This window comes from Siphateles boraxobius, unplaced genomic scaffold (genome assembly GCF_051911475.1).
Source record: "Siphateles boraxobius isolate OS27281-9 unplaced genomic scaffold, OSU_SipBor_1 35, whole genome shotgun sequence".
Taxonomy (NCBI): domain Eukaryota; kingdom Metazoa; phylum Chordata; class Actinopteri; order Cypriniformes; family Leuciscidae; genus Siphateles; species Siphateles boraxobius.
Genome location: NW_027508975.1, coordinates 2,613,345 through 2,625,542, shown reverse-complemented (window position 1 = coordinate 2,625,542; position 12,198 = coordinate 2,613,345). Strand labels below are relative to the sequence as shown.

Here is a 12,198-nt window from a genome sequence, read left to right as displayed (position 1 = left end):
TTTCGGATTGGTTAGTTCTTATGGTTTCATATACACCATTCAATGTTGATGTAAAAAAATTTTTTTAAACCTGTGGTTATAATAATGCATGACTAATCATTTTGGATTTTAACACCTAAACACACTTAATAATGACCTGAAACTAAAACTAATGCATGGTAATGTAATATAGATCGTCCTAGACTAGAGGTACCTGATTTTTTTTTACTTTCCACCACATGTGTCCTGTAGGCATGTTTTTATAAAAAAAACAAAAAAAAAACAAGCATAGACAATTAGTATCTCAATTCAAAATTGATTTTGAATTGCATTATAAAATATAATGCTTTACAACAATTATAACATATAAAGCTTTACAAATGTAAATCTATTAATGCGGTATGCATCACCAACAATTTTATTTTAGTATGCTGTACTCTATAAAGAAGGTCATTTTTAGTATCTACAAGCACATAAATATTTACAAGCACAAATATTTGAGTTTGAAAAACGTTCAAATGCCACTAGGGGGAGACGAAGACAAAAAAAGCAATGGAAGACCACATTGAAAACAAATACAAGCGTGTACATTATTCAAAACAAAAGCAAGTATAATCTGCTTGGTGCTTATAAATGCACAACATGGTTCTTTGAAATAAGTGTATGTGTGCGTTTATGATATGATATTATAATGATACGAGGTATGTTATAATCAAGAAATAATAATAATCTAGTAATATATTCAAATCTTCAATTTATTCAGTCATTAATACCATAAGGAAAAATGTCAACACACTGGAATAACTAGAATCACTAAATGTACTACTCGTGGAAGAAGGGAGTATACTTTAACAACAAAAACAACAACAACAACAACAAATAAATAATAATAATTAACATGCGTAGTGTCTCTCTCGATACTATATAATAAACGTACTTTTTTCTATCCTGCCATACTGCACACAGTCTCCGATTATGAATAATGAATTGTAACAGAAATTACAGAATCAGCATATTTTCATTCAGGCATCATGCTGGGCATCTGTGCGGCGTTGAAGGACCTCAAGGCCTCGGCCCAATCACTCTTCCTCGGCATCGTTTGCCGTTCAACACTCCAGAATTGCGGCTACCGGCGGTCCAGTACCCGCGGTCGAAGCGAGAGTCTTGAGCTCGGAAGGCAGCTGTCAAACTGCGGATTATTTCTGGATTAAGTTTAAACACGAGAGCTGTGAGAGCAGCACACGGACCAGCGGCTCATCCACTCATCTCCACTAGCGATTTGAAGCGGGCTTTTCTGAAATGATGTCCGGGAGGGAAGAGAGCCCCGGCGGCAGGCCCCAGGATACTCGACCATAACGGTTAAAGCTAACAGTGTTAGCCGAGACTGGTCGGATACATTTCCACTGTTTTTATACGCGCGTCGCCGCCTATTTTTTTTTACATCGCTTTATTGTTTAGTAAAAATACACTTTTTTCGGGGGATCAACCATTTCGTTCCTGGGGAACTTTGTTGAAGTTGTTTATTTTCCGTTACTTCATCGTTAATGCACTAACAACAGACCTCTAAGTGTCTTTAACAACAGTATTTGACTTCCGCTTTGTCCACATTTCAGTTCCTCGCGTTGTTAACGCGACTCTGACAGTCATTCTGCCGTTGTTATTGTTTCGCCGCAACCTGAGGACTGACCACAAAGCGTCCCGATGGAGGACAATGACAACATGGACTATTTTTACCAGCAGGTTTTGCAGAAGGACGTGACCCGGCGGCTGCAGGTTGGCCCGGATCTCATAGACTACCTGAGCGACCCGCAGAGGTCCTTGGACGTGGAGCAGGACAAACCCCGCCTGGATAAAACCATAGATGAGCTGACGGGATGGGTCAATTCCAGCAATTACAAGGTACATCGCTTGTAGCCTGCTTTGTGGGGTGCATATTTAAATAAATGTGGGTTTTAAGCCAGATGGCATGTATGATGTTATGAAGGATGCATCCATTGTTCTGTAGTGACAGTCTCAAGCCAAACCCAACATTTCATTCTCATATAATCTATTATTGCATGTAAATCACCAATTGCATTAGGCTTGTTGTGCATCAAACTGACAGAAAAATACAGGAGTTTATTCATGAGATGCTTCAGTCTGCTCAAATAATACATTAATTTCAATATGCATACATTACATATTCATTTGTGTCTATGAGAGAGTGGATTTGCTGGGGGTGTTGTGAGGATGGGGGAGGGTTGCGTGGGTATTGTTACACTTGGGCTGAAAAGGCACATGTCACTGCAATGCATATATTTAATCCTTGCACATATGCTTTATTGTGTGATATATTGATTAAGAAAAGCCGCTTGATGATGCTTGCTTGTCATGTTAGGCCTGGACATGCAAGCAGAAGCTTTTATGCTGGCTCATACTGCTGCTAATGTTCAAAAATGGTCACCTCTGCTTTATTTCCCATTTCTGTTGTGTGTGAATCGAAACACGATTGAGTAGGGATGCTCTAAAAGCAGCATCAGACAGCTGATAGTTCAAATCTTCAGGGACGGATGTTAATGGATGGCTATGACATCAGACTCATTGAGGTTGGGTTTTAGAAATGATGGCGGTGATTCATAAATTGGAGACACAGCTGCAGGCTTCTAGAAATATATGTGGTTTGATAAATGCAGGGTGTCAAATTCTTTGTCCCACTGGTTGAAGATCTGGTAGACCGTTTTCATCTCTCCGCTAGAATATTTTTGTAAATAATTTTTATAGAATTTGTTTTTCTTTTAATATTTAATATACACTTCGGTTCAAAAGTTTGGGGTCAGTTAGTTTCAATTAGTAATATTTATATTTAGCAAAAATGCATTACGGTGAAGAATTTATAATTTTACAAAAGAATTATGTAAAAAAAAAATTCTATTCCTTTGAACTTTCGATTAATAAAAGCATCCTGGAAAAAAATAAAGCAGCATAACTGTTTTCAACATTGATAAGAAATGATTCTTGAGCAGAAAATCAGCATATTAGAGTGATTTCTGAAGGATCATGTGACACTGAAGGTTGGCTCTTTAGACAAGAGAAGCAGTGCTTCTTAAAGTGCTGACAATTCTCAATGAGAAATTATCAAAGAATGGACTTGATTTACACATAAAATGTTTACTCTATATGTCACACAAGGAAGAAACCGGAAATGCTTACTGATTGAATTAACTTGAAGAAATGAGGCTAATCCATAAAGTGTGGCTGAACTCATTGCTAAGTGATGAACGCTGGCCAATTGAAACGCATTTAAATTATTTCCAAAATGAAATTACCAGGTGTTCTCCAGTTTTGCCATTCAGGTGCACACACACACACACTCTGTTGTCTTTACTCAGGACTCTCTCTGGATGCTTTGCCTAAAATAGGTCATAACTGGAGCTTCTGGGATGTAGTGAATATTTGATTGTTTCTCTGGAATGTGAACTTCCATCCTGCATTGCCAAGAAACACACTGCAGCGATCCCACCGCAATCCTCAAATATAGTCCGTCTCACAATCTTATTTTCATTCGCCCACTCTCACACAATAACAACAGTCATTCTTAAAGACATGCACAATGACGCAAAGCTCTGTATCCGATACTGAATCAGCAGAATCATGTGTTTGTAAATGCTCTCCTACACTTTGCCTTCGTGAGAGGAAATGTGAGGTTTGACGGTTTCAGCTAATTTGTCTCTTTCTTGTTTGGTGTCAGGTTGCATTGGTGGGGATCGATATTGTCAGCGCATTCGTGGATCGGCTGAATGATCGCTTCAGAGGTTATGTCGTCACAGGTAAGCGGTGTGCACGCGTGTGCCTGTTCCAGTAAAGTTTAACATTAGCTGAAGATCTTCTCCATTGAATAATCAGCAGAAAGGGCAATGCCGAGATGACTTGCCCATGTGTATGACACAATCCACAGGCTCAGTGCTTGTCTCTCAGCTGTTTGAGCCCCGCCCTCTCCTGTTACCACGGAGATGGGTTGTTATGATTGCAACAGATAACCCCCCCCACTCATCATACCTCATTCATCTGAAAACATGGAACAAACGGAGTAGAGAGAAAGGAATGAAATGACTTCACACCCAGGCGGTCTGGCGTACAAAAAATGTTGAAAGTTAAAGATGAAGGGTCATTTCTGGGCCACTAGCATTGTTAAATTAAATTATCTTTCAGACAGATAGTCACACCATTGTATGTGCCAATGGTACTGTGTCTGACTACTATTTGGGGTAATCTTTCTACTGTCGGTTTGTTTGGTCTTACAAATGGTTATCTTTGCATATTGCAAGCTGGGATAGGAAAAGTATATTTTATTAAATGTACATTATTATAGGGTTTTTTGCGATTATCAAAATGCAAAAGCTGCAATTTAATAAAATAAATATATGCTGCATGTTTTAGAATGAAGTGCAGCACCATGTGCTTTTACACACTCATGATTCAGTGTTTTAGTGTCTTCGAGCAGCTCAGTTCACAGTTAGGGCTGATCCACACAATCTCATCTCAGTTTGGGTCTCTTATAACATCTTATAACAACCATCTTCACAAACTTGTAATGGGAAACGTTTGTAAACTGGCTGTTGTCAATAAATGAGAAGCTTCATGAAAAAGTCGTAATGAAATCAAAATCGACACATTACTAGTATTGTGGTGATCAGTTCATTCATGCAAGTTAATCCACAATAAAAAAAATCTTTATTCAAAATCTGAAAATGTACTTCCACTCTCTCTGAAAACATCAGTTTGACGGCTTGGGTCGAGCATCTCCTCAACTGTCATTCTGCTGCAAGCTTTGATAACGAGCTGAACGGAACGCCCACTTTTCTAGATCCAATCAGTTCCCAGAAGGAAAAACTAAGCCACGCCCTCAATTTTTCTCATTCAATATTCCATTTCATTCAGAAAATACGTCACAATACTGAAATAAAGTTGGTCGCAACTTCCGGTTCACGCTGACATTAAAGTCGAGCTAAGGTCAGCCATACATATGTGTTGTAATTTTACATATGTACTGTACTGCTAAATAAAATAATAATAATTATTATTATAGTTCTCTTAAATACTCAATATTTCATTTTACAGTGAAATATTACAATATGAATGTTTCTTATTTCTTATTCCTTTATAATTATAATAATGAGGATTATTATGATGGTAATACTGTTGTATAATTACAAAATTGTGCAGCTCTACAAACATACACAGGCAATCCCAGATAGCAATCACAGTTTTTATCAGGAAAAATCAACATTTTCCAGCTTGCACATCATTGTATTGTCTCTTAAACCCTTCTTTTGCATTTTTTCCTCAGTGGTGCCTGCGTTAGTTGACCGTCTGGGCGACGCAAAGGATCAGGTTCGAGAACAGGCACAAGGGCTCATTTTGAAGCTGATGGATCAGACGACAACACCGATGGTGAGCTAACCATACTGTGGATATGAGCATCACTATTACACCCATGCTGACAAATAAAAAATAATCATAAAGCTGCTATCTAGTGTGTGTGTATGTGAGCTGCTGGGTGAATAGAAACACATTGGATCATTTTTGCTAGTTACTATTGCCAGTGATTCATCATTCCCTTCAGAGCTCATCATCTCTTTCTCCTGCTTTTGTAGTGACGAATCGGGTTTTCACTGTTTGTTTTTCTCTGTCTCTATGTAGAACGTTTGGGAGAGGCTGATTCCTGGCTTTAAACACAAAAACTTCCGAAGTCGAGAGGGACTCTGCTTTTGCTTGGTTGCCACACTAAATGCGTAAGTCCTCATACAATCCCATACATTCTCAATTTGTAAACACTTCCACATTTGTACTGGGAATCTTGTCCAACAGGTGGCGCTGATTTTCCATATCACAGTATTGTGATGCGATCATATCCCCTCGGTTTATCACAGATAGGACTGGATTCTATTAGTTCAGCATCCCAGAATTCCCCACCTGTTTTGACATCTAAATTCACAGACTTTTAAATGTAAACTACAGACATTCACACAATACAAGCTCCTTGTCTGTCAAACACTGTAAACAAACTCGGCCCACTGAGGTAATCCTCTTACCTGCCTGTATCCATTCCAGGAAGGCCAGATTAACAGACATTCTCACTGAAGCGCTACATAAACGCTCATACACAAGCAAAACTAGTTTCTCAGTAACTTTACTCCTCGTTGTTGACAAAAGAGCTGTCACATAATCAACTCTGTATACACTCAGCTGTATACTACACTGTTATTATAATAATAAGATGTTATGTACCATAAAATTTGCTTTTATTACAGGCAAGTTTGACATTGCTGTTGTTTGGGTTTTGTATTACATTAAAGGGATAGTTCACACTGAAATGAAATCATCTTTTTCCTGTTGGACTTACTTTGAGAAATGTCTTTTTTTTTTGTCCATGCAATTAAAGTCAATGTTGTCCAGTGCTCATTGACAACAGTCTTGAAAATATCTTCTTTTGTGTTCCACTGAAGGAAAATGATAAATTAATCCAACTGTGTATGTATACACTGTATAAAATGATTTTTAAAAGTTATAAATAAAACAGATTATTGGAGGACGCTTTTACAAGGCAAGGCAAGTTTATTTATATAGCACATTTCATACACCATGGCAATTCAAAGTGCTTTACAGAAAGGAATTAAAATAATCACGAAATAAAGGCAAGGAAAATTAAAACCGTTATAAAAGAAATTAAAAGAGGTATATGATAGTTATAAAATGAATTAAAGATGATGCATAGATAAACTTCTCATCAGGCAAAACACCGGTGAATCATATTTTTCACAACTCCCAGTTTAACTCTGAGATTTTCCCATGGTGATTACACTGTGTCTGTGTTCTTTTGGCAAGCCTAAGAAATCTATTGGACGTCTCCGATGGACCCGATTTTCCCCCCTAAAATCGGACACGAGGAGCTCTAGGAGACATGAAAACACTATTTCAGTCTTTCTACTTTAAAATTTCACTTTTGATTCAATGTCTTACTTGGCGTTTCTTTGTAACTAATTGTGAAATGTACTAGCGATTTCTAAGGCCCTGTTTCCACCTGGTATTAAGATGCGTTTGGTGGATCGGATCACAAGTGGACGAAAGAGACACATACTCGTTTACACCTGGTGTTTTCAATCCGTCTCTTTTGTCCACTTTCAACAACTTCTGTCGGGATTTCTTCGAGGGGAGGGTCTATGGGTGGGTAAATGTATGTGTTTTTTCAGATCTTTCGATTTAATGGACAAAATAAGCTCACGCAATTTACATATGAACGACGCACCCGGAGACGACGGAAAAACATACAGAGAGCATCAGCTTTCGTTTCTGCCCTGACAGCCGTAAGACCAGCCGAACACTGTGAGTGTGTGTTAGAGAGCAGGAATGGTGAGAGAATATTGTGCTAGGTACGTTTTTCATCTTCAGACCAAACTTGTCTGCAGCCGACAAAGTTTAAATCCCGTCCGGCTATCGCGCTTACCGTAATGTTTACGCATTAGGTCAGCAGGCGGAGAGTAGGCGTCTTTTGTGGCTGTTTGAACACATTTGACCACATGCAATGTTGAATGTGTTTTCGACTACCTCTGGAAGTTGTCAAAAGTTGACAAGCTCAAAATGTTTTAGACCCGTTTACACCTGTATTTAGTGTCGTCCACTTGTTATCAGATCGAGCTAAACGCATCTTAAACCAGGTGTAAACAGGGCTTAAATGAAAATGGTTTCAAAGTAAATCCTACTTACAGCCATTTTTTTTCAAGTGTACATGCATGTAGAATTTGGACTTGTTGTGAACTGTTTAGTCTAAGCTGACTCACACTCAGTATTTCTTTGTTTCTCTCCTCCTCTTAGTTTCGGTGCTCAGCCCTTGAGTTTGAGTAAATTTGTTCCACATCTCTGTTCGCTAACAGGAGATCAAAACCCCCAGGTATGTCTGTGTATGTATGTAATGCTCGGAATGTGTGTGAAAAATGAAAGTGAGTTTGACACACTCTCTGTTTCTGTCCTTTGTGTGTGTGTGTGTGTGTGAGGGAGGGAGGCAGTCTGCGCTAATGTTAGGCTTTAGAACAGCTGAATTCAAGCTCCTGCTGGGCGAATGGAGCACTCGCAGAGATGAGTATTAGATTTGGAGGTTGAGATGGAAGAAATGGGGAAAATACATCTTTTAGAGATTTGAAAAGGGAAGTCTAGATCAATCTCATGGTTCCACTCACATATATATATATATATATATATATATATATATATAAATAAAAGACGCTTAAGCTAAAAGCTAAAATGGACCATGTAAAAAAGTCTAGTTTAGGTAGCAGTGCAGGTCATATGTATATATATATGTATATATATTTAGATAGATAGATATATTTATTCAGAAAAGATGTATTAAATTAATAAAACGTGACCGTAAAGACATTTATAATGTTAAAAAAGATTACTATTTCAAAGAAATGCTTTTTTTAAAACTCTATTCATCAAAGAATACTGATTTTTTTTTAAAAATTATTACAGTATCCAGAAAAAAATACAACTCTTTTCAACATTGGTAATAGTAATAATAATAATAATGAAGCTTTCTTCAGCAGCAAATCATCATATTAGAAAGATTTCTGAAGTGTCATGTGACTGGAGTAATGATGCTAAAAATTCAGCTTTGCATCACAGGAATTGCATTTTAAAATATATATATATATATATATATATATATATATATATATATATAAAAACACGTTATTTCAAATTGTAATAATAGTTTACGACATCACTGTATATTTGATCAAATAAATAAGTCTTTGTGAGCTAAGAGACTTTTAAAAAACATGGTTACACTTTATTTTAAGGTGTCATTGTTACAGTGTAATTAAATATTTAAGTACAGTGTAATATGAATTGACTACATGTACTTACTATAGGGTTAGGGTAGGATTAGGATTTGGTTGAGGGTTAATTGGACAATTTACTGTTATTACTATGGTAATTACATGTAACATATTTAACAAGGACACTGTAAAATAAAGTGTTACCAAAAACATTAAAAAATCATACCGAACTTTCAAACAGTAGTGTATTTATGAATCAGCGTTTATGCAGATTGTATCCTGTCACAAACTCTCATCGAAAATGAGTTAATTTCAGTCGGTGATTGAAAGTGGGATTGTTGAATGATCAACCTGTAGTTGTGTTTCTAGGTTGATTGTGTGTTGTGTGTTCCACAGGTACGGGAGGCAGCTATATCAACCCTAGTGGAGGTGTATCGGCATGTGGGAGAGAAAGTGAGAGCGGACCTCATCAAAAGAGATCTACCGTCTGCACGGTTAGTATGATTCACTGTTGAACCCATAAGCTTTCTAGAAATATTTATTTAACTTAATGACACTGCGCTAAGCCAACGAGCATCATTCTGCCCCAACCCAATCACATGTTGTGCCCACTCCACAGTTGTGTTGACAGTTTTTGGATTGTTATAATTACTGACATGAGTTAGTTTTAATGACTTCAATCTAGCCGATTTTTTGTGGCCGTATTGTGGGCATATTGTTTTTTATGAAGAATTGTACAAATATTAGCACATGCACATAGGATGCACACACCCATATTTAAAGGAGCCTTTTGCATGTGGTAATCGTGCATAAGTAAGAAAAGCTACTCATTTGTGGGTATTCACTTATTGGTTTTCAGGTATGACCATTAAATATGGCTATATAGCATATGCATGGAGAGTATAGCCTATTTATTTATAAGTGCATTTTTACAAATTTGAAATATTTCAGAACATATTTGATTACACTCAAATTCATGGTTACACTTTATTTTTCATAGTCCACTTTTTAGACATCCTACTAATTATAAGTAGCTTTACAACTACATGTCAACTTATTCTACTAACCCTAAACTAACAGTCTACTAATACTCTAAATGAGTTAGTTGACATGTAGTTTCAAACTACATGCATTACTGACTTGCATTTTGCATGTGTATATTTTTTACACAATCTTTGGTAACTACAATAGATCAGTGGGGACATTTTTGTGTCTTATTATGCACATATTCATTTTCTATCCACACATTATCCCTTGGTGGGATTACTTGATCATTTTCTCTTGAGATCAGCCCATTGATTTAATAAAAAAACCAAAGAGCTCTGAAACTGCATTAGATTATCATAGAACTCTATTTATTAGTCTATCATTGCAGTTTTGTTGAGTATTTCAATACATGCACTGTATTAAAGTCTGGAGACTCAAATGAGGGTGTTTATGTTAGTGATGCGTGTACTGAAAACTTACTAAGAAATTACTTCATGGGTTTCCTATTATGGAGTGGTGAAAATCCATTTACATTGTGTTTAAGAAAGGATTCCTTGTAATCTGATAGAATCTTACAGGCTGACATCAGTGTGCGCTGCTGATCTGTGATAAATTAAGTTTTTAAAGACTGTCTAATATTCCTGCATTCCTCTCTGTCTGATGTAAGAGTCTTCGAGGCTCTTGGACAGTCTCCATTGGCTGCATCTTGAACATTTCATGATCACTTTACTAATGCCTGGGAATGATTCTGAATAAAATTTGTTTCTGTACATAATGGATTCTTTTCTGGAGGAATCTGTTGCTGTGTCTTTTTTTCCCCGCTCTAATGGTTTCATGGTCCTAGATTTTGGCACTGTTGCACTACATTAATTCTTCCAGGAGTCAGTTCAGAGTGATTCGTGTTTAGTGTTGTCCAGATGTTTCAATACATACTGAACTATATGGAGTGGATGAACTGTATGCTGTGTATGTTCAGCCTGGTTTCATTAGCAACGGAATGTGTCAGATGGATTGTCTGGTGTATAACATGGTTATGACTCTGACACATCGCTATCTCAGACAATAAGGCTGGCCAAGAACACAAAGATGCTTGTGTCTGCATTGGTTTGTATTTTGTGCATTTCATTGCTTTTTCTAACATCGTATCCTATTCCTAACCCGACTCAACGCCACCACACGCGATAAAATGTATCTTTTCACAGACTTTAGATATACAAAGCACTCATTTCTAGGAATGGAAGTAGTGCAATGCACAATATGGTGGAATAAGTCACGCCTTCTAAATAAAAGAGCCAATCGCCAGTTGGTAAAATCATTGCATCACTGCAGCTGCTGTTAGAAGCTTTAGAAACCGTCAATGTTCTGAGACGTGCAATTATGACTTCAGATGTTTTCAGAAAAGGCTGTTTTTTTTGTCATGATTTGAGTGTTTAGAAACAGATCTTATAGGATGGTTGTCAGATTCCATTGGTGATTTTAAATATGAAATTTAATCTTAAGTTTGGTGTTCATCTTTGGAGAATTTGGATGTTTCTGCATTCAAAGACATAGGAGCTGTACTTGCATGACTGAAATGGCTGCCCGAGAGGTGTTTCAAATATGGCCACCAGGTGAAATGACTTGCCTTAAAAGGACTTTAGTGCAGTGCACTTGCAGAGCACATGTCCTTATGATTGGCTGTGAATTTTTTTTCTTTTCTTTTTTTTTCGTCTTGTCACATCTGGTGTGGACAGACTAATTGCTTGTCGCTGAAATCTTATCGCATCGTGTCTGGTTAGGACACAGTGGAAGAATGCATCATACTAAAATTCTGGCTAATAAAAAATATATTATTATTTACACAAACATTTTGAAAAAAATCTATGCATATCATGCATCCTTAAGTATTAGGTTTGCATGAAATATTAGTTTCTTTAGTAAAAAAAACTTATTTTATAAATTAATTTAGATAAGTTGGTGTAGAATTTTGTATTGTTATTTTGCACGTATCACCAAAGACACACAACTTTTTTTTACTGATTTTAGTGGCTCAGTGAATACATATATCCAATTTTCAACCGTATATATTGACCAATTAAATTAAACATAATCTCTATTATCGGCCAATGAAAAATATTGTATCGATATACACTGCGTAGCCCCCCATAAAAATAGATGCAGGTCTTGATGGAAATAAGTTAACACAACAACATTTATTTCCATCAAGAGGTGCATACATTTTTGTTCAAAATCTTGTATTGATGATGCAAGAGTCCAGCACTCTGTAAAGTCTCCTCCAGCACATCCCAGAGACTTTCAATGAATTCTTCATGGTTCCTCACTACCATTCTTTCACAGTTTGAGCCTGATGAATCTTGACATTGTTATCCTGGAATATGCATGATGTGTCTTCCTACATGGTTGTTTAAGAAATGAA

At 36.9% G+C, this 12,198-nt stretch overlaps 1 protein-coding gene across 40 annotated transcripts in view; it reads left to right on the top strand.

The window, feature by feature from the left end:
* The first annotated feature begins 1,016 nt into the window (after window positions 1-1,016).
* clasp2 (cytoplasmic linker associated protein 2) overlaps window positions 1,017-12,198 on the top strand; it is a 52,202-nt gene continuing 41,020 nt past the window's right edge. For 11 of the 40 annotated variants that reach the window (XM_077195906.1, XM_077195899.1, XM_077195904.1 and 8 more), the window contains exons 1-6: window positions 1,031-1,878; window positions 3,707-3,785; window positions 5,306-5,409; window positions 5,659-5,750; window positions 7,831-7,906; window positions 9,192-9,289. In XM_077195906.1, the coding sequence (XP_077052021.1) occupies window positions 1,681-1,878; window positions 3,707-3,785; window positions 5,306-5,409; window positions 5,659-5,750; window positions 7,831-7,906; window positions 9,192-9,289 (647 nt within the window). In that variant the 5' untranslated portion in view covers window positions 1,031-1,680. Of the gene's footprint in view, window positions 1,879-3,706; window positions 3,786-5,305; window positions 5,410-5,658; window positions 5,751-7,830; window positions 7,907-9,191; window positions 9,290-12,198 lie in introns of all 40 variants that reach the window. The other 29 variants (XM_077195902.1, XM_077195894.1, XM_077195925.1 and 26 more) reach the window with 10 other exon arrangements.